The 22,815-nt window shown below is 40.8% G+C and overlaps 1 protein-coding gene across 4 annotated transcripts in view; it reads left to right on the top strand.

The window, feature by feature from the left end:
• The first annotated feature begins 3,381 nt into the window (after positions 1-3,381).
• Positions 3,382-22,815, top strand: part of myo9b (myosin IXb) — a 28,171-nt gene continuing 8,737 nt past the window's right edge. For 2 of the 4 annotated variants that reach the window (XM_034613841.1, XM_034613840.1), the window contains exons 1-23: positions 3,383-3,690; positions 4,742-5,578; positions 11,662-11,756; positions 11,959-12,021; positions 12,589-12,688; positions 13,819-13,922; positions 15,159-15,282; positions 15,492-15,581; positions 15,722-15,838; positions 15,921-16,055; positions 16,403-16,524; positions 17,083-17,224; positions 17,514-17,703; positions 17,953-18,016; positions 20,061-20,153; positions 20,273-20,312; positions 20,395-20,517; positions 20,685-20,765; positions 20,859-20,969; positions 21,084-21,206; positions 21,498-21,647; positions 21,882-22,015; positions 22,366-22,731. In XM_034613841.1, coding sequence (XP_034469732.1) covers positions 4,802-5,578; positions 11,662-11,756; positions 11,959-12,021; positions 12,589-12,688; positions 13,819-13,922; positions 15,159-15,282; positions 15,492-15,581; positions 15,722-15,838; positions 15,921-16,055; positions 16,403-16,524; positions 17,083-17,224; positions 17,514-17,703; positions 17,953-18,016; positions 20,061-20,153; positions 20,273-20,312; positions 20,395-20,517; positions 20,685-20,765; positions 20,859-20,969; positions 21,084-21,206; positions 21,498-21,647; positions 21,882-22,015; positions 22,366-22,731 — 3,344 coding nt within the window. In that variant the 5' untranslated portion in view covers positions 3,383-3,690; positions 4,742-4,801. Of the gene's footprint in view, positions 3,691-4,741; positions 5,579-11,661; positions 11,757-11,958; positions 12,022-12,588; positions 12,689-13,818; positions 13,923-15,158; positions 15,283-15,491; positions 15,582-15,721; positions 15,839-15,920; positions 16,056-16,402; positions 16,525-17,082; positions 17,225-17,513; positions 17,704-17,952; positions 18,017-20,060; positions 20,154-20,272; positions 20,313-20,394; positions 20,518-20,684; positions 20,766-20,858; positions 20,970-21,083; positions 21,207-21,497; positions 21,648-21,881; positions 22,016-22,365; positions 22,732-22,815 lie in introns of all 4 variants that reach the window. The other 2 variants (XM_034613843.1, XM_034613842.1) reach the window with 2 other exon arrangements.

Raw genomic sequence — 22,815 nt, 5'->3', positions numbered from 1 at the left:
TTACCTTTTTTCTTCCTGGTTTTACTTCAGAAAAGGTTTTGAAAACTTCTTCCACCACTCGATCAGAGGACGGATGTGAGGCCATTTCATTTTTACAATGGTCATTAACATGCAGGTCATGAAAAGAGCTTTTCAGCTCTTGCATTTCAAAGTAATAAACTGTGGTCTGACTCTTCGGCCGACCACTTCTCTTACGCTTCCATTCATTATAAGTGGTCAGTATATATTAGACTAATACACTTTGTTTTTATGAGCAAATTACCTGTTTACTCTCCCTTTAATGACGTCTGTGCCTGCAGTGGAGCTGGAATCTCATTTGGATAAACATTATCACTTTTACTGGGCTGCACGTGACTGCAACTCCATTTAAATCTGTGATCTCCATTAAACATCTGTATAATTTTGTTGTACAAAGTTTTTTTTTTTCTTGCAGAATGAGACGCACCAAGCTCCGATTTCCTTCTCTGCGATGACTTTTCTGAAGATGCAGAACTTAGCTCATTAGTGAGCATTAAACTTGACAGGAATTGTTCACAGTGGCTAAGTTCAGTGTCTGACATGAAAGAAGGAGCTCCGTGCACACCTGAGCGTCCGGGACATCCAAACACGGAGCGCTGAGGGAAGTGAAAGGAGGAAAAAGCACGACCACATGCACTGTACGACAAAGAGAAAATGCTGTAAAGGGATTTGCGTGTCCAGACACACAGTGTAATACCTGGATTCTTCTGATTTATGGGAGGTTTATGAAGATGGACAAGAAAAGACCACAATGAATGACAGAGGATCTAGTTCCATGTGGGTTCATCGCCAACACTTTTATTATGAAATGATTATCATCCACATTTATACATTTTCTGAGATAAGATGATTTCAGTATTGTGTTACTCTGTGTGTGTCAGATCTGCACTTTCCTTGCTGTGCAGAGTTAAAAATAGAAGCATAACTCGCTCGATTCTGTGCTTTCAATCATTTTGGGGAATGTTGCAACGAGGCATTTTTTCCGGCTGTGTACTCGTGTGCCTACTGAACTGGTTTCAGTGTGTCTTTGCAAAACTGGCTCAGTCCAGCAGGAACAAGAGTGACATCCAAAAGACACCATTGGTGCTAACAAGGCCTCCATCATCGTCCCCAATTTAAATAATCAGAATAACCAGAGATGTGTTTATTAAACCACTCAGTGGCAGGTATATGTCAGGAGTGATGAATTTGTGATTGTGACACATAGAAACAATGTGTGTGTGTGTGTGTGTGTGTGTGTGTGTGTGTGTGTGTGTGTGTGTGTGTGTGTGTGTGTGTGTGTGTGTGTGTGTGTGTGTGTGTGTGTGCCTCCTAATTTGTCTTCCTGTGTGGGTGAATATGGCTGCGTCTGCAGGCAGTCGTTATCAGCAGCAGCTGATTTGTGCTGAGTAACACTTTACCCCCTCTTCATTCCTCACACTATAATAAGCTGTCAGTGTGTCGGCAAACTTCTTCTCCAAACTGAGGTACAGTTTGATACGGGCTCAACACCTCTGCTCTCATTATGCACCTGAGTGGGCAGAGGCTGCATTAGCATAAAGCTAAACTGGTCATCACAAGACAAACTATTGATTTTGTACATGTCCTCTGTTTTCAGGGTGTCATTTAAACAAGAACTTTCCACCATGGGCCACCTTCGTTAAAAAACGTGCAGACATGGACAAAAATGTTGCTCAAAAAATGAACCGGTGTCGATTTTCATGTTGATTTCACTGAGTAAAACATGTCAGAATACAAACAGTAGATTGGACTTTTTATTTATTTGTCATGCATGGTGATTTCTGCTGTTTCACACCGATAACTGTGCAGTTCACACTATTATAATTTTACAGCTGAAGGTGGAGAATGTACCTAAATAGTCAAGACACTTTTCTGTCTGTGCCTTGCTGAGGATTAAAATGTTTCCAATGCGATAAAAATCTGTTCTCTGGCATCATTTGTGGGACTAAGATAAATTTAGGACTGGGGTTAATTTCATAAAGTTCCTGACACAGTTCCTTTAATGTCATAAAAGTACAATGGTTGAAAATACTGAAAAAAGAAAAATGTGGCGATAATGGTGATAAAATAGTCCAAAGCTGGTGTATTTCTGAAAATAGATTTCTGAAAATTCCAGACTTAATTTCTTTGTGTACAAAGTCATTTTTGTGTCTTGTTGTTTGTTGTATCGTGGTTTTATGTCTCTTTGTGGTCATGTTGTGTCTCTAGGTGTTCGATATTTGTCTTTTCACAATAATTTTCACCTTCCTGTAGTCATTTTCGTTTTTAAGTTGTCATTAGTATATAGAACTTTTAAATGAAAGAAGTAGTTCTTCTTTGTATAGTTTTTATATTATTTTTGTGTATTCCTGGGTGTATTTTCATTTTAATTTACACGCAAAAGTGGGGAAATCACAACCAAATTAAATGTGTCTGTGTGTGTGACATCACAGCATGTTAACGTGTTTATGAATATAAATCTATATTTATAGCTTTAACAAATATGTATGAAGTCACAGTTACAACTACCTGTGTGTAACAAATACAGACAGTTGCTGTGCTCTGGGTTTGTTGTAATACCTCAAACATCCAGTAGGAGGCGCCCCAGATCACCCTGATCAAGCCTGGTCTGTAAACACGTTCAAGTAAACAGTGGTGGAAAATAATGAATTTTCGTGAAATTATAAAAGTCCACATTTAATCAAACCTGAATTTAGTCCATTTTCATTATTTATTACATGAGTATAAGTCTCTGTATTTAAGACTTTTATATATAAAATGTGAAAGAAGGTTTTTATCTTATAGCTTCTTCTGTCCACACCCCCTTAATTTAATAACTTTTCCTGAGCTCCAGGTAAAAGCACAACTCGTCCACTTTGAAATGATCTGAAACAAACTAGAAAATCTAAATATTGGATCCTTAAGTATTCATATTTAATACTTTTTTGAAATCAACAGGTTTCATGTCATGTGACCCACTGACTCCAAACCAAAGCTGAGTTGTGTTATTACCCTGAATAAAGAGGACACGTCTTATTGTATGTTAGTGCTTCTGGTATTTTATATGAATATTAATGATTAAAAGAATAATACAAAATTGAAAATACAGTAATTCAAATACAGAATTGTATTATCTTTGGTTTCCATTATCCTACAATATTTTAGAATCCCGTCTTGAACACTTTAATAAACATTTAGATATTTTTGAGCAATAAAAATGCTTGAGTGCGACGTTCACTGCCAATGGGACGTTTACGTACCTGTATTGCGTAAAACCCTCTGCACTTCTCAGTTGTACCTGCTGTGAGCGAAACATCTGTCAGGTCCGTGAAGGCATCACTTTATTTCCACCTCGTCAATGTGTGCGTGTGCGTGCGTGTGAGTGTAAATCTAGGAAGTGAGTTCTCGACCCGGGACAACAACGCGGTGGAGACATCAAATCCACGACATCTCAAATGAAACCGTGATTTCAAGGAAAAACTACTTCTCTCGAAATGTGCGTGTGAGCGACTGGGAGGTGATTTGAAACTGAGCGAGGAACAGTTTCCTGTCTCACCTTTTTTCTCTGGAGGCTCAGGTGAGGGAAGTTTCAGTTTTTCTCTGACTTGGTTTCACTGGAGCTGCAGGAACTCGTCCCCTCTCCTCGCTGTCGTTGGGACTTTTCCAGCTTTTCAACATGAAATGAGCGGTTTGGTGAGTTTTGATTTGGACATTTGAATCCAGTTTGACACTTGTTGCTGTCCCTGTTTGACATTTGTCCCCTGGGTGGATGTGTGGGAACTTTCTGTGGTGATTAAGGGAAAAGTTGGTAATTCCTGATACAGCAGGTTGATACTCTGTGTGGAAATGAGGGAAGCAAAGTGTTTCAATGTATTTTGTCGTTTTTTGTGCCAAATGATGTAAAGTATGTTCACTGATGTTTCAACTACAAGAACACTTATAAATATCAGGACACACAGGAAAAGACACCAAGACAGAAAAAAGTACAGTACACACTACTGTACCTCAATACCATGTAGACTCCTTCAAAGAGCTGATCTGGGACCTGTCATCCCCAATGTAGTCTGGAAAAACTGTCTTTCAGTCTTTAGGACATTCACAAAGAAAAAGAAAGACAAAAAAGAAACCAAGACAGAGAAAAGGAAACTAGTGCATCAAGAGTCAGTTGTCGATGTCACGGCCGACTATCAGTGAATAGACCTCCTTCTTCGACCACCTTCTCTAGCTGGACCCCGTCATCCTCTATTTACTCCAGAAAGGGTCCCAGATCTTGTAAAAACTTGGAACAGCTTGTCTCTCAGCCAGAAGCGTATCGCTTCCAGAGAGATAAATTCCATAAATCTCCAGATCCAAAAACCATATGCGGACATTGTCCAATATCCAAAGAGGCAGAACACATCTCCTGACCGGTGCAAGACAGTAGCACCTCAGAGTGGATTGAATGATTGTAAAAACTGGTCCCAACCAGACATCATTTACAAGAGGACAGTCGAAAATACAGTGAAAATTTTATATTCAACAGATTTACACTTATTACAGTAATTTGAAAGCAAAGGTTTGAACTTGATATGTTTCACTGGGGTAATATGAAGCAAATGTATGATCTTGAATTAAATAATAATCTGCATTTTACTGTAAAAAGGAAGTTTTAGATGGTCATACTTGGATTTAGTTGTTTTGATTTCAGTTTGATTTTCATCATCTCACTATTTCATTTAATCTCACTATGTGTGTGTTTCCACAGTGGAAGCTGGCAGAGAGTTGGCGCAGTGAGTTATGCTGAAGCCTGCCTCCGTGTATCAGGATGAGCACTACAGATCAAGCCGGGGCCCCTGAGCAGGATGGAAGGGCCCGAGTTGTGCAGATCTACCCCCGGGTGTCCCAGGAAACGGCCGTCTACTGTCCCCTGCAGGTGAGCAGCGGGGACAATGCGAGGTCTGTCATCCACAACGCTATCGTCACTCTCGGGCTGGACTCCAGCCAGAGGTACGCCCTGCTGGAGGTCCGGGAGAGCGATGGAGAAGAGATGCCTCTAGAAGATGACGACTGTCCTCTGGAGCGAGTCCTGCTGTGGCCAACAGAGGCGCAGAGGTGGCATCCTCGGGGCCAGGGCCACTACTTCATCCTGCAGCAGCAGCAAGCCAACATTGCAGGCGACCAAGAGAGCAGCACCGAGGACTATGACGACCTCTGCAACCTCCCAGCTGTGACTGAGGAGAATATTCTGGAGGCTTTACGCCAACGCTTCTACAAGTTCAAAATCTACACCTACGCCAGCAACATCCTCATCGCCATCAATCCCAATAAGCTCCTTCCTGTTTACTACAACCCCAAGTATATCAAGATGTATGAGAAGCAGCCACTGGGCAAACTAAGCCCTCATATCTTTGCAGTAGCAGACGTGGCCTTCCGCACCATGCTCAACAGGCAGGTCAACCAGTGCATTGTCATATCTGGAGCGAGCGGCTCCGGGAAGACGGAGAGCAGCAGTTATCTCATCCACTGCCTGACCGCGCTGGGCCAGAAGACGTACTCCACCGGGCTGGAGCGGACCATCCTCGGGGCGGGACCGCTGCTGGAGGTAGGTGACTCCGGAATCCACTGACACCTGCGTCTGTAGTTGAAGAATGACTTTCTCGCTGTCTGACACGGATATCAAACACACAGTTATCGCAGTTTCAGATTTCTCAGCTACGGGGTCACAGCAATCAATCAATACAGTGACCTTTGATTGGGAAAAACAAATTATTTGAAGACACTGTGATGGCTCTGGGAAATGTAGGAACATTTTTATGACAATCTCGAACTTTAAACCCTCAAAACTTGAGCTCTAACTAACGATTATGCTCATTTTTAAAGATAAAATTTCTCGATTAATTATGTGATCTTTTCAAAAATGGTGCGAGTCTTGATCTTGTTGGATTAACTAGCTGATCATCTGACTATGTTGTGGCCTGAAGAGAGTGAAACTAACTGAACCTACACCCTGACCTCATTCAGTCATGGTGGTATGAGTTTGTGGGACACCACTTCGATGTGGGTGGGTTTTTTTTTTGCTGTAGGTCAGGGGCCACATTAAACTGAAACAACCTATTTCATGAATAAAGTTCATGCTTTAGTGTCAAAGCCTTTTCCGTACATGTTAATCACTGCTATTCTGGTTAAAAATAAACAGAATCTACTCCTGTAATACAGGAAATATAATCCAGACACTTGTGTTTTCCACTTCCTGCAGTAAAAAAACATGATTGTGTTCAAGAATACCCACAAAAAGCTGCCATGTGCACCATGGTGAGAGATAAACGGCCACAAGTGATGGATGATCATAAAGAGCCATAGACATGAACCAGATCGACAACATTTTAATTTCATAGTTTCCTCAAATGAACCTAAATCAAAATACAACATCTTGTTGTTTCTGTGGCTCTCTCAGTGTCAGGAACTTGAAGCCACAGTTCCCTCAGATCTCTGCTTTCTGTTTGAGATGTCGGTTAAATTACACAACATGTTCAAATAACTGACATGAAACTAGGCCAGATGGTTTTGAGTTTTTTTTAAAGGGAACTTCTAAACTCTTCGGAACTTGTGTTTTACAGGAAAAACACAATTTCTTTCTCAGTTTCCCTGTTCTCAGTCTATTTTCAATGCTCAAGGAACAGATCAACGAGTGGGAACTGGAAACATCAACTGGTTTCACTTCATTCCAAAAACGGAAACATTTGGTTCATACTTTAAAAGTTCAGCATGTGACTCTTTGCTTTATACCTTTTTTAAATCCACTGTATCTGCCAGTAATTGTGAACCGTGTTGGAGCAGAAGGTGTGGAGACGTGTCGAGCCTGGTTTTTTCAGATTTATGCTGTAATCCATTCTCTGTCTCTTCAATACACCAGCTAACCTTTCACATAAAAGATCCTGTTCCTCTTGGTACTGTTCACAACCCTACACACACAATCCCAGGGGGCCTGCCTCTTATTGGACAGAGAAACTAAATATGGATTCCTCCCCTTTCTGAACAAGACGGACAAGCATTTCCTTGTATTAAGTATTTTTCTGCCGAATGATCTCACTGGCATTTTGCTGTTTTGAGCTCATCTCCTAAAAGTCAGCGGTTTGACCTGAGCAGAGAGTGGTTTGTTGTGTTAATGGCAAATTGAAAATGCAGAACAAGCGTTCCGATGAAGAAATATTAAGGAAGAATATAATAAGAATAGAGGAATCGATCCAAGGCCTTTTTCCATTTGCAGGTTTTTTGGTCGTTGTGTTTCTGTAAATGTTCTGTTTTGAACGTCTATGGATTTCCTTTGCATTCGTGAGTCATACCCTGTGAAACTTGTTCCTTATCTTAAAACTAAGAAGTGCAGCTTCCTTATCTTTCCCTCTGATATGTCATTAAATGTTCTCTCGCTAAATTAGATTTTCGATCTCCCTGGTGACAGACAAACTGCCACTGTACTCAGGGTTTCTTTTTAGAATGCAAGTAATGAATAATACAACGTTTGTTGTATGTTGTTTGATATTAAAACCAGGAGGAAAATTGCAGTTAATAGCCAGGAAGTGATGACACCTTGCGGTGGTTGCTGGAGGTTTGTAGCTGCGCTCCACAGGGGGAATGTGCAGGGCGTTGTCCTGGAGGAAGCACCGGAGAGAGAAAAGAAACGGGAACGTGTCGGAACAGGCTCAGCCAGTTTGCTGGAAATCCTACAAAACAAAGCAGAAATCACCTCCTCGCTCTCAACCTAAACCCCGTTCTCACACAAGCACCTTTTCTCCCCCCCATTCTCCCTTTAGTCCAGCTGTGTGTCAATCCAGGGATCTCAAATTCATCCTAGCTTTTCCTTTCAAGAGCACAGTCATCCCCCTTTTCCCATTTTGACAAGCATATTCTGTCACATTTTAGAGGCCTCCACATATTCCAGCTAGAAATGCAGCTTTTATTTTAGTCTCAATTTGTTGGACAACACCGGTGGATCCTTTGCAGCCTCCTGTATCCCATAATCCACTTTGCAGCATTTGCATCAGGTTATGTTTTTATCTCCATTGTTTGTGAGTTAGCAGGATTATGCAAAAACAACTGAACCGCTCTCCATGAAACTTGGTGGAATGATGCAGTATGACTCAAGGACTGTGCAGGACTTCGTTTTCACTTTCTTCAACGTTGCGAAATGGTGAATTTAAATGTGGTTTCATAAGGGTTTTATTGGGCCTTGGCAGAGTAATGATCTTTAATCTGTGCCAGAGTCTTCCATTGTGTTCAGGAGATCCTTGTTAATTCACAAAGCCAGGAAATAATCACATGATCACAGGGAAATATTCCCACACCTTAAGTTTCGGACCCCAATATCTTCCACAGTAAATATGTGAAGTATCACAAGACTTCATGGGAGTGTTTACGCTCCCCAAAGGTCTGAGCTGTGGAAGCATTGGTGTTTATTGCTGTTAAACCAGTAAATCAGTTATATCCAGTGAGCCCCTGCTTGTCCATGTGAGCCTGTTGTACTTCTGTCGCTAAAAATAATATGACATGTTTTAGATAGTCTCGCTTTCTGCCTGGTGCGTTGCTTTTACCATCATTTCTCATCTGCCACCTTTACTGGTGATGTAGGCTTTCCCAGTTCGGAATCAACCACTCCCATTGGCTCTGGTGGGTGTCGTCACAGCCAAGTGTCGGATTCAGAGGACAAGAGCTCTCCTTTGTTAGTTAACGCAAACAGGAATAACACTGGATTATTCTGAGCTCAAAGCAAAGAGGAGTCGGGCTCAGTTTGTTGTAGTGACGGAAATAAAGACAAATAGATGACGCGAGTAAGATATTTAGTTCAGCTGAGGCTTTACAGCTGAATACTTTAAGGAGAAACCGACCTACAGTACATTTGATAATAATACTGTGTTTTCTCTGTAAGCAATACGGATCAGTAAAATGATGTAACTGCCTTTTATTGTGTAGTAGCGTATGGTGGAAGTTAACAGTTTCTGAAATGAACCAAATACTATTGAAAACTATTTTGGTCATTTCAATGAATCCTGTGCGTGATTGTGGACAGGAACTGCTCCCATGTGTTTCGTGTTTAGGGACATTTGGAAAAAGGCCTTAAACTGGCAAGAAGACACAAGAATATAAGAGCTTCAATCACTTCAAACATAAACCAAAGTATAGGTGTGAAACCTTTTATGTTCAGTTGTGGTTTTGATATAATGGGTTACAGTGCTTTTTGATTTTTAATGAAATTATCTTTTTGGCTAATACTTTAGAATATTGACACATAATAAGTGAGTCATTATTCAAACCACAAACGGTCTAAATGCGGATCTCAGAGAACGGGAAAGAAAAAGCAGGAAAAACATGTTGTCTATAAAACCTTAATGCCTCTGAAAGTTCTGGATAAATCTGTGGTTTAACTGGTAATCGCCTTGCTCCTGTGAAACCAGTGCTGATCGTTCACAGCTAAAAGTCTCGGACCAAACTAGATGAATGAAAAACTGTGTGAATACTGAAGTGGATGCAGGGTTAGAATTCTATCATTTGTTTTTAGTAATCCTCTTGTTTTTTTGTTAGTCAGAGCATTACAGGTAAATGGATGTGGTAACGATTAGGGCTTAATATAACGATTACCTTTTATTATAAGATTATAGATGATTTCTTCTGTCCATGAATTCATCATTTAAGATATAAAGCATCAGGAAATTGTGAAAAATTATCATTTGCTCTACAGCAGTTAAAAACTCTTAAGGTATTTAATTCATATTGATATGGAACAGAGACTTGTCACAGTTGAGGAGCTGGGATCAGCTTCATGTTGGGCACCTTAACTTAATAAATCAGTTTGACAAATGATTAGTTATCACAGCTCCTTCTGTAAACTCAAGTATTGTGGAACCGTTTTACCCCTGGTGGTTTTCCCCTTGTTTCCTGAAGGTGGATTTCTGGTGACAAATATGCAAATCTTTGACTCTTTGAATGATCTGTTGTCTGTGTTTCTGTAAATTCTAAGCCTGTACGTCCTCTCTTTTAAGATCATGTCCTTCAGAGGATCCAGTCCCTAAACTGAGACCTGACAAACACCTGTTTCTTTCTCTCTCTCTCTCTCTCTCCCACCATCTTTCCTTTTTTTCCCCTCCACATTCCTTTCATTCTTATCTCGCTACATCTACCATCTTTTATCGAGCTGGTTGAAAATGAAATCCTTCACCTCGGTGCGTTTGCAAAAGCTTCACGGGAACATTCCAGTGAAGAGTGTGATCAGTGCGGTTTGCAGACCTGTCTCACCCTCTGTGGAGACATTACTCTGGCGGGTTGAGACACGACTCTCGGCACAGCTCTCACAGGAATGAAGAACAAGGATATGCTTTGGAGACTGACCTGGGCTCAGTTGGGATTTTTCTTTTCCTTTTGGGAAAGGTTCACACTTGGGAAGTAGAAGCTGATCCAGAGTCAGCAGAGGCCGATGTGTCATTTTACCCACTGACGTTACCTGGGTGGAGTCTCCTGTGCTTTTCATAGATACTGTCTCCAGTGTGTTGTACAATAACACACTATGTAATGTTTGTGGGAGGGCTTCACTTATTGATTACATCATTATTGATTCTCAAAGGCTCAGAAAACAATCACAAGGTTTTAAAAATAGACATGATGAAATATCTTAGTTTGTCTGAACCACAGTTAAGGAGTTTGATTTAAAATGATTGAGCTGAAACGATCAGATAATAAATGGATTAGTTATCATGGTAATTTCAGATTGACTGTTGTTATAATAATTTTAAAATGAATACGAGGGAAATTCAGGATTATTTTTTCATTTATTTATTTATTGCTTTTTTAATTTTAATTTTATTTAAACTAAAGGGTGTAAATTGGACAAAACAAGCACATTTTTAGACAAACAGATGTTTTAACTACATTTCCTCACTTTTTACACTGAAATGTTAATGGAGTAGTTGAGAAAATAAGATAAAAGAAGTTATTATTTTAAGCTCTGCACATAAGAAACCGAACAAAGAGAATATTCCTCACATTTCAGATGTGGGAACAAGCTTAAGTTGTGCACTCATCCACTACACGGAAAATAAATGTTTATTTATTTATAAGTTCTTTGAGGCTTCAAGGATCTAATGCTCGTCATCACTTAGTTATGTGCCTGATGTGATTCTCCTGGTTTGACTGCATTGTTTAAACACATTGAAGTCTATGAAGGCAAATCAGGCGGACTGAAATATGACGTAGTGAAGCAGGTGAAGTGAAAGTGGTGATGTTGTAAAATCATGTGATTCAATTGTAAGTTCTTGGGAAATCGTTAAAATCAGACAAGCAGCTTTAAAAAATATTTTATATAATTTCAGATTTATGCTTTTACATCCTTATTACAACATTTTTCTATTTCCCACAATTCTCGTACTCATTGTATTATCTTAATACTTATTAGTATGTAGTGATTCGTCACTTTTTGTTTAGTTTCGCAGGCTACAGTCATGAAGAGAGTTTTGCCCAACTCCATCTTTGCTCTTTTGCTCGTGGAACGCACGCTCCACCATCCACACACCAAACTGATTTAGTTTATAGCTCCTCTGAGCAGCCGACATTTGCAGTGTTTAGGCTTTGGTGCCAGTGTCTGTGACAAATGTGTCTGTTCATTTCAGTGGAAACTTATACTCTCTATATTTCAAACAGGCTTTTGGCAACGCCAGGACTGCAGAGAATAACAACTCCAGTCGCTTCGGGAAGTTCATCCAGCTCCACTACCTGGAGAGCGGCGTCATCAGAGGGTGAGTTTTATTTCCCTCCACAACCTCCTGTGCTCCTTTTTTAATGAATCCTCCAGGCATCTGCGCTACTGTTTATTTTTGGAGGATGTCTTTGTTAAGCAAATTTTTCTTCTCATGTCATAATTGGTCAATGTTGGCAACCTCTGCGAAGCATCACAGGCTTTGTTGACACTCTCCTCTTGTCTGTGTGTGTTTCTTACAGGGCAGTTATTGAGAAGTACCTACTTGAAAAGTGCCGCCTGGTGTCCAGAGATAAGACGGAGAGGTAAGATGAAGACAGGGGACATTTCAAATCCTCAGGGAAAAACTCACATTTTAACGAATCTCTACTGAGACCAACCTTGCTCAGACTAACACACTGTGGCACAATACATGCGTGGGCAAGCGACTGAACCCCACGTGGCCCTGACAGCTGTGACGACCGTGTGTGATAGTGCTGCGAATAGAAGCCTTGTATGAATGTGTGTCTGAATGGACGAATGTACTGTAAAGGGCTTGGAATTGTCGATAACACTTGTGGACGGCTGTGGCTCAGGAGATCGAACCGGTCGTCCACTAACCAGAAGGTTGTTGATTCTCTCCCCGGCTCGTCCATACCGTGTGCTGAAGTGATGCTAGAGAAAGGGCTGCGTATAAAAGCGCTATATGAATATGAATGCACTGTAAAGCCTTTTATAAATACAGTCCATTCACCATCGTACCTGCACCCTGATCTGTGGAAGAGGTCAGGAACAGCAGACCTCACTCAAAACACACGCCTGCAGTGCCATCTTGAGTGAATAACACGAGCCCTGACTGACTGTATCTGCGCTCTGTGACCTCTGACCTGCAGGAACTACCACGTGTTCTACTATCTGCTGGTGGGAGCGTCCAAAGACGAGCGGGAGGAGTTTCATCTGCTGAAGCCGCAGGACTATCTCTACCTCAAGCAGGTAACTTTGATCCACAATCTTTACAGCAGCATGACACAGTGATGTGTCATTTAATGCTGTCAAGGGGGGGGGGGAGATCAGTGGTTGATGTTTTATAGACGGAGAACAATAATATCTTGAAACCCTCACATAAAACTGTAAAACACTTCACCTAGGAGTATAGTGCTCCTGTTTTCCTTCAAAACCATTTTATTACATTTTCAGTTTAAGAACACGTCGACCTCCAACATGTTTATTTAGGTTTTAGTGAACATACTTTACTTTAGTAGCACTTAAATTCATTCACTCATATTTATTTTTTACTGCGGTGTGATTGAGGTCTGTGTGTAGACTAAACAACACAATGGGTCAACCTGAAAACATTGATCTCTGTGGTTTATGGTGTTTTTAATTTAATTTATTGTGAAAAATGCAACTTGGAAGAACAAACAGCTTTTACCTCGATCATGTTCCAGTTAAAAACATATTTAATTTTTTTAGTTTTTAGTAGCTTTTCCTTATATGTGGCTGCATTTCAGTTGCAGCCATGAGTCATGGATGATGCTCATGAACAATACAGAAAGAAAACCTTTAAGTTCAGTGTTGAGAAGCATCATTTTTGCTGTCAGTGTCACTGAATCAGATTTTTAGGTTCATGCATTCTGATGATGAAGAATGACTCTAAATTAAACTAAATTACAGGTGTCAACACAACCTGGGAAATCTAAAGTACTTTTTTAGACATGGACCCATGGAGTTTTTCCCGCTGTATTCTCACATGGACTCGCTCTGACATTTCCTGGACATTTTCCCAGGGGCCCGGCAGGAAAAAATCTGGAAAATGTCATTTGCATTCCCACATGCAGCCCCTCTGGAATACTTCAGGAAAATGTCTGAGTTCAGTGCAAGTCTGAAAGCAGCTTTATAAACCACAAAAGTGAACCAAAGTGGATTATAGAGAAACGGAAACGAGATTTAAAAAAAAATCACAAATGTACATGAAAGTCAATAAATAGTGTGAGAATAAAAAAAGCTGAAGAAAATTGAGGATTCTGATCTTGTTTGAAATAATGTTACCATGCATAAACCTCTGTGGCGATATGCCTAATATTCCCGTGTCTCTCTTCACACCCCCTCTGTTTATTCTGCAGGTCTTCCTCAGTCTTATAGATGATGAGGAGAAACTTGGGCAGGAGTACAAAAGACTCCAGCAAGCCATGGAAATGGTCGGCTTCCTGGCCTCCACCAAGAAACAGTATGTACAGTTTTTACAAGACAGCTGAGGCAAATTGCACAAGCAATATAAGAAAATACAGAAAATATGACTTTAAAAAGAAAATATAGGTTAAAAATTAGTTAAATACAGAATAAATAAATGAATGAAAAGAGTGCAGTTTACAAAATGTGTAATTGAATGATTTAATAAAAGGACCGTGGCAAACAGGACAGTTTTCAGAGTTGATTTAAAAAAGAATTAAGATTTGCAGTTGACCTGCACTTCTCTGGAACAGGTTCCACAGTTTAACGTCAGCTGCACCAACCTGGAATATAAAAACTTTGCATGAAGGTGAATTCTTGTGCAATTCTAACCGAACCTTCTCTGAGAGCCTCTGCTTTCTTTGCTCATGTAACAGGTCAGAGCTTGTCAAGTGAAGCAGGAGAAAAATGCGGCAAAAGTGTTGGCAAGTGCCTGACAGCCTTGGGACACAGTGCACACATGAAAGCAGCAGCAGCATAGTTGTCAATCCTTCCTTAGAAGACACCTGTAGTGCTGAGGAACTGCTCGTGCACATAGTAAATCAAGTAAATCTCATTAATTTGCCACGTTGGTTATCAACTATCCTCTAGATTTTACAATTCTAGATGTGCTTGCTCAAAGTCAACATCAACACAGCAAAGTTTACTGTTTACACCACTGGCTCCAAATGCAGCAGTTTCACATCAGCTTTGTGTTAATACTGACGTGCTGATGAACTATCAACGAGGCTGTAAAAACAGGAAAAGAGATAAAAACGAGATACCAAAAGTCGGTCTACAGTACATGTCAGAGTCTGAGAACATGATCAGTTGATAATCTGAATATGAAGCAAGTCACTCAGTTTCTAGAAAATTAAAAGTTCTATATATGTATTTCAGGCAGAAATTATTTAATATTTTAATGCCTCTGTCCTTGATCCTCATTACTCCTGTAAGTAGCAAATAAATTGAAATACTTTGACCCAGAATCAGTCTGGCTGGATTCTCCTCCTGATCCAGATCCGCACAAAAAGTGAATGGGTTCTATCCTGACCCATTTTGTATCCTTCTACCATTCTTAATAATTTTTTGCATAATCTTGCTGACAAACAAACAAACCAACCAATTCATAAACAAGCATAACCTCCTTAACAACCATGGTTTAACCCAATATGCCACAACTAAAACCCCCCCAGTGTGTCTGCCAGATGTGCCAAAAAAACACTGACCCTGTGTGTGTGTTTGTTCCACGCAGAATATTTTCCACGCTCTCTGCCATCCTCCACCTGGGCAATGTGACGTACGCCCTGTCAGAGGACACCCAGGTGCTGGAGGTTGGACCTGCTGAGGTCCTGTCGACACTGTCTGACCTGCTCAAGGTGCGTTCTTAAAGCAAGACCCACATCACTAAATCATCATCTGGATTTATTGGTGTGTTACTTCAAAAGAAAGTCACTGAGCTAAACAACCCCACAATATTTTTTGGTTTAAAAACATGTTAAAACAGTTGTTTTACGGTGGATTAAATATATAAAGTATATTTATCAAAATTTGTCTCAACTTTTTTCTGTTTTCAATTTATTTCCAGGTGAAAAAGTGGCTGCTGGTGAAGACTTTGACCAAGAGGAGAGTCGTGACCACCAACACCACCATAGATTATCCGTACACACTAGAAGAGGTATAGTGTTTAAATCTAGTATTAGGGCTGCTTGTTTACCTTTTAATTATTATACAAATTTAGGCTCTTTCATTTGATTTACAACATTGTTTTTGTTATTTTGATCTTTTTGTGCATTAAATCTAAGATTTTCTGTGCAGGCCTCCAAAGTGCGGGACTCCATGGCCAAGTCTCTGTACAGCGCTCTGTTTGACTGGATCGTCCTTCACATCAACCACGCAATGCTCAACAGACGAGACATGGAGGAGTCCGTCTCTGTAAGTCTCTAATACTCACCACGGGAGGACAACGTGTTTAATGTTCCCCAAAGAACAAGTATTCATGTTTTCATTGTTTCAGTGTTTGTCCATCGGTGTGTTGGACTTGTTCGGATTCGAGAACCTCCACACAAACGGTTTTGAGCAGCTGTGCATCAACTACACGAATGAAAAGCTGCAGCATTACATCAACCAGAACATCTTCAGGCTTAAGCAAGTAGGTGTATTTACATATATACACACACATATATATATTTCAGCTTTAGGTTTGTATGGACTATGTGCTCTGCTATCTCAGTGCCTGCAAATCCCACAATATCTAAAACTATGTTGACACATTTCACTTATATGGTCTTACAGGTAGATAAATTGCAGATTTATCCATTTTTTTTAATTTTCAGTTTCTTTTTTCTTGGTTTTCTTCATTATTTTTAAAAGCATTTGGCATTAAAGACCCTGAAAACTTGCAGTATTTATTCCAGTATGTTCTGTTTGACCATTGCTACTGTTTCATTTAATTTACATTTAATCTGATCATGTGATTGTGAATAAACTTTATTCCAGGAGGATTATGTGTCGGAAGGCCTCACTTGGCAGAACATCGACTACAGCGACAACAGTGGCTGCATCGAACTGATCAGCCAGAAATCAACTGGAATCTTCGACCTGCTGCACAACCAGGATGAGTGAGTGAACTTCACCTGTCACATTTCCACTAACTTCATTTCTCAGATTACAACATTTGATGGGTTAAGGATTGTGTATTAGTACAGATGTGTTTTATTATATTGTCAATCATCGGTTGTTTAAACACCAATTAACCTCCACTTACAGATATCAACAGAAGGAGGAATAGCTGTTGACAAATGCTATAGGTTAAAATAATTTAATTATAGCTAGTTTTCCAAACAAAACAACCAGGGAAGATAAAGCAAGAGTACTCATGAATACATGTTTTCTGTGGTGTAAATATGACTGGGTGAGCAATATTGAATGATAATCTAAATATATGTACATATATGTAGATATGATCTTAAAATGTTTTTGTAAAGCTTTAGAATTGGCTGTAATATCATCATGTCACCACCTTGTTCTATCAATGAAAGCAAATAATCAGTCAATATCCTTAATTGAACAATGCAGCAGATTCCTTTGCTGTTCACATGCTCCTTTGTTTGAGTCTCATTTCTTTCCCATGTATCACATGTGTAACTGGATGTGTTGTCCTGTGTGTGTTCCTTCAGCCTCCCCGAGGCCACAGATGAAACCCTGATGCACCAGCTGAAGCAGCAGCATCACAACAACTCCCTTTTTGTACCTTCTCCAAACGCAAAGCTGACTTTTGCCATCCGACACTTTGCTTGGACTGTTGAATATCACATCCAGGTGGAGTATTGTTCCCACTTTGCAAACGTCCGTATTCATCCGTGTGAATTACGATTTCTCCGGCCACATTTGAAACTCAGTACTTTCCATCATTCCCCTGTAAAGGGTGTTGATCTGCTGTGGCCTTGTCAGATAAAGCAGTGTGAGAAAAACCTGAAAATATGTGAACTGAAGTAAATGATTAACGCGGCTCCCTCCTCGCATGTAGCGAATGTGAAGCCTCACAGATTCTCGGACTTCTAGACCAGAAGTTTCCAGAGTGTGAATCATGATTGTTTTTATTTTCCAGGACTTCAGAGAGAAGAACTCGGAGCACATGCGTCCTGAAGTCGTGTCTCTGCTACGCAGCAGTGAGCGGTCGTTCCTGCATCAGCTGGTTGCATCCAGCCCAGAGGCGCTGTTCAGATGGGGCGTCCTCCGAGCCACCATCCGAATCCTCTCCGTGTTCAAAAACCTGGGACGCCAGCGGGCAGACAAGAGTAGGTGGCTTGAGCTGCTAGTTGAATCACATATTTACCTGGAAACCAGCAGCTGCATACCTCACTCTGTGTTCCTCAGAGAAATGTTGACTTGACAGTGGATTTGTTTTTGCTGGAAAAAGCTGGTTCCAGTTCCTCGGTCATGACATGTTTGTCCAGACGAGCGACACCATCAACGTGTTTTTCTTTTTCTTCCTGTGATCAATGTTCTGATGATTTTTTTAAAACTGACTTCTATTGTCACCACAGCCACCAAACGGATATCCCTCAAGGAAATCAAACAGCGCAACAGTGCCGTGGACCGACTCTCCAGGTGAATACACAACACTGAACACAACACTTTTATTGAATCAGGCAGGAACTTTCTATTATAGAGATAGCACAGTAGCCATCAACCATCCAGGTCTGATTACAAAATGGGCAAAGATACTGAATTTAAATGTAATTCATTAATTTTCTTGTGTTTTTCTGTTTTGTCGCTCAGCTGTATTTGTTGAGGAAAGACTAAGTTGCAAGTGCATTTTCCTCCCTGTCAGAGTCTGTATCAGGAAACTCACTCTTTTCAGTGACCTGAAATCCTGGTTATTCGCTCTGAACTCAACTGAGGATGTTTTAATTATTCAATTTATATATACACTACCGTTCAAAAGTTTGGGGTCACTTAGAAATTTCCTTATTTTTCAAAGAAAAGCACTGTTTTTTTCAATGAAGATAACATTAAATTAATCAGAAATACACTCTATACATTGTTAATGTGGTAAATGACTATTCTAGGTGGAAACGTCGGGTTTTTAATGAAATATCTACATAGGTGTATAGAGGCCCATTTCCAGCAACTATCACTCCAGTGTTCTAATGGTACATTGTGTTTGCTAATTGCCTTAGAAGACTAATGGATGATTAGAAAACCCTTGAACACCCTTGTGCAATTATGTTAGCACAGCTGAAAACTGTTTTGCTGGTGAGAGAAGCTATAAAACTGGCCTTCCTTTGAGCTAGTTGAGTATCTGGAGCGTCACATTTGTGGGTTCGATTATACTCTCAAAATGGCCAGAAAAAGAGAACTTTCATGTGAAACTCGCCAGTCTATTCTTGTTCTTAGAAATGAAGGCTATTCCATGCGAGAAATTGCGAAGAAACTGAAAATTTCCTACAACGGTGTGTACTACTCCCTTCAGAGAACAGCACAAACAGGCTCTAACCAGAGTAGAAAGAGAAGTGGGAGGCCCCGGTGCACAACTCAGCAAGAAGACAAGTATATTAGAGTCTCTAGTTTGAGAAATAGACGCCTCACAGGTCCTCAACTGGCAGCTTCTTTAAATGGTACCCGCAAAACGCCAGTGTCAACGTCTACAGGGAAGAGGCGACTCCGGGATGCTGGCCTTCTAGGCAGAGTGGCAAAGAAAAAGCCATATCTGAGACTGGCCAATAAAAAGAAAAGATTGATATGGGCAAAAGAACACAGACATTGGACAGAGGAAGATTGGAAAAAAGTGTTATGGACAGACGAATCAAAGTTTGAGGTGTTTGGATCACACAGAAGAACATCTGTGAGACGCAGAACAGGTGAAAAGATGCTGGAAGAGTGCCTGACGCCATCTGTCAAGCATGGTGGAGGTAATGTGATGGTCTGGGGCTGCTTTGGTGCTGGTAAAGTGGGAGATTTGTAAAAGGTAAAAGGGATTTTAAATAAGGAAGGCTATCACTCCATTTTGCAACGCCATGCCATACCCTGTGGACAGCGCTTGATTGGAGCCAATTTCCTCCTACAACAGGACAATGACCCAAAGCACACCTCCAAATTATGCAAGAACTATTTAGGGAAGAAGCAGGCAGCTGGTATGCTGTCTGTAATGGAGTGGCCAGCGCAGTCACCAGATCTCAACCCCATTGAGCTGTTGTGGGAGCAGCTTGACCGTATGGTACGCAATAAGTGCCCATCAAGCCAATCCAACTTGTGGGAGGTGCTTCAGGAAGCGTGGGGTGAAATTTCTACAGATTACCTCAACAAATTAACAGCTAGAATGCCAAAGGTCTGCAATGCTGTAATTGCTGCAAATGGAGCATTCTTTGACGAAAGCAAAGTTTGAAGAACAAAATTAATATTTCAAATAAAAATCATTATTTCTAACCTTGTCAATGTCTTGACTATATTTTCTATTCATTTTGCAACTCATTTGATAAATAAAAGTGTGAGTTTTCATGGAAAACACAAAATTGTCTGGGTGACCCCAAACTTTTGAACGGTAGTGTATGTATTGTTCTTTTCAAGAGTGCTCCAGAGGAAACAACATGTTGTTCACTATAAATAAAAATCCTGTACAAATATATATATATACGTTTTTTTTCATTTACAGCAACAGCCTCACTCTGGATTTCTCCTTCGATCGCTCTGACGAACATCCTCTCGATGTATTTGAAGACATCTTCACCAGTTATGAAATGAGAAAGTAAGTCAGCCATATTCATGTAGTTTAAACTAAAGTTGATCTACTTTTTAAATTCTGTTAACGGCTACAGTCTGTACTGTTAATTGTTTGGAAACTCATTTCATGTGTGTTGTCTGCAGGACGAGCAAAGGAGGTCGACAGAAACAGCTCATTCCAAAGGTAAAGTGTTTGTCAAGTGTTTGTCGTCTCAAGAGTTTGTTAGTAGCTGTAAGATGTACATTAATTATGTCTCTTCAAACAGAAACTCATGGATTTTCGGTCACTCCAACATATTGTTGGTCTCACTGCGCACGACCGAACCAGCAAATCCGTCTTCCACCCTCACCCGAGAGCGAGGCCTCTCACAGTCAGTGCTCAGCTGCAGGTTCGTCATCTTCCTCTCTTCTTCTCTATGTAACTTTGCTGTGTTGCTCATGTGTGGTTAGGATCAGCTAAAGAATTATCCCCAAATGATCAGAACCATGTATCAGCTGATTCCTGATAAGCAAAGGCTGCACCTCCACACTCACTGCATCTAATGAATCTCTTCAGGCTTCGCTCCGAAAGCTGATGGAGACGATTGAAAAAGCTGACCCTTTTTTCATTTTCTGTCTTCGCTCCAACGCTGAAAAGGTAAAACGTCATTTATGAATCTGCAAAATCATCCTGATGAATTTAGTCTCACGTTTTGTTATCAGACTGATGGTTCACATTATTTTTTTACAGAAGGAGCTGCACTTTGATGAAGAACTTGTGCTGAAGCAAATCCGGTACACAAACATGCTGCAGATGGTTCACATCCAGAAGTCTGGCTACAGCGCTAGATACACATTCATGGTAAGAAGAAAAGTACACAAATATACAGATATACACTAGATATTTACAAAGCATTAAAGGAACGTAAAAAACACAAATAGTACAATGATAATACTGTTTTTCTGTTGATAACAGGAGTTTGTGGAGAAGTTCAGGATGTTATTCCCAAAAGGAGCACGTGGAGCTCCTGAGCACATAACGGAGCTGTTTGAGAAGATGAAGCTCGACACGTCCACCTACCAAATAGGAAAAACCAAGGTTAATCAAAATCATTACTATTTTATTACGAGTATTAACTCTGCATGATCCTGTGTATTACTGTGACCAGAAGGTAAAAGTAGCCTTTCTACGGTAACTGTAAATGAGACGCCATCCAGGAAATTCATGAACATATGTCTCCTCATGTAAACTGCTTCACTTGATGGTTTATACAAATTCATAAAAACAATAATGAATGAACTTAGATGTTAAACTGACTGCGCAGTACAACTATTCTTTGTGCTTTGCTCTTGCCTCACACTTTTCTATGCCTCCCTTGTATCTGCTCAGGTTTTCCTCAAGGAAAAGGAGAGGCAGCTGCTCCAAGACACTCATAACAAAGAGGTGATGCGTCGCCTCGTCATTCTGCAGCGCTGGTTCCGGGCCTCTCTCATACGACAGCACTTTCTGCAAAAGAAAGATGCCACGCTTCTCATTCAGGTGCAGTTTGTGTAAAAACATGCTTGAGAATAAAACAGTACTTTCAGAAATCTCCTTATGTGGACTGCTGGACAATGAAAACGCAGCTCCCATCACATTTTACAAGGACGTTGTTGATATTGTGACACAGTAACTATTCACCCATACATGTACATGACTGATGTACGTGAATAAAGAACAAATTAGATGTTCTGACATCGGACTGAGGTTGACAGAGGATTTCTGTTGTTTCAGAGGAGCTGGCGTGAGTTTTATGAGAATCAAAACCAAGCTGCGACCGTGATCCAGACAGCGTGGAGGACTTCCCTGAAGAGGTCGAATCAGCAGCACGGGAAGGACGAGGGGACGACTCGGCATGGAAGGGACAGGTACACAGATCACTGTATGATTCCATAGATTTCCAGTCTCTCTTCAGATCAACACTGTGTTCAGAGGCATGTGTGCAACAGGTAGAATAGTGTTCAAAGACAATATGAGCCAGTAACGTTCAGGTCAGTGGTTCGATGCCCCATTCCGTGTGCCAAATTTCCCATGGGCAAGACACTGAACCCCAAATTGCTCCTGACAGTTGTGCTGGAAGTGTTTGGAGGATTGTGAGAGAAAGTGCTGCACTGTAAAGAGCTTTGAGACTGAAAAGCACCATAAAAACACAAAACAATTTGTATTATGAATACAGTTACTGCAATGCCAGTCTAATATAATGGTTCTTACTCAACAGCATGACAAAAAAAGAGTTCAAGAGGCAGCAGAAAGTGGAGCAGAGCCCCAACAGGACCCGGAAGCTCGACCCCGTCAGCAACCAGTCGGCGCAGAGGGACCAGAGCCGGGAGAAACGCGACGGCAGAGGATCCCCGCCGCCGCTCAACAGGCCCCTCTCCTTCCCTCTGGACCCTAAAGTCGTCAATGAGGATCGCTCCCCCAGCCCCTCCAACAGCAGCTCGCTTCAGCGCTACACAGACAGGGAGGGCTTCAAGGAAAAGGCCGAGAAGTGGAAGGAAAGAAAGAGTGAGGGCGAACCCACGGATGAGTCGAGTCCAGAACTATTCAGGCGAAATGCACAGGCGAATAGGAAAGATGAATTTCAGTAAGTAAAAGCTCTATTATTCTGTTATTATTCTGCATATCTTGATGCTTTTACCAGCAAATGGAAAGTGTCTAATATTAGTTC

Source organism: Hippoglossus hippoglossus, chromosome 17, assembly GCF_009819705.1.
Source record: "Hippoglossus hippoglossus isolate fHipHip1 chromosome 17, fHipHip1.pri, whole genome shotgun sequence".
In the NCBI taxonomy this organism is placed as follows: Eukaryota; Metazoa; Chordata; class Actinopteri; order Pleuronectiformes; family Pleuronectidae; genus Hippoglossus; species Hippoglossus hippoglossus.
Note: the sequence above shows the minus strand (reverse complement) of the source record. Positions and strands in the feature narration are given on the sequence as shown.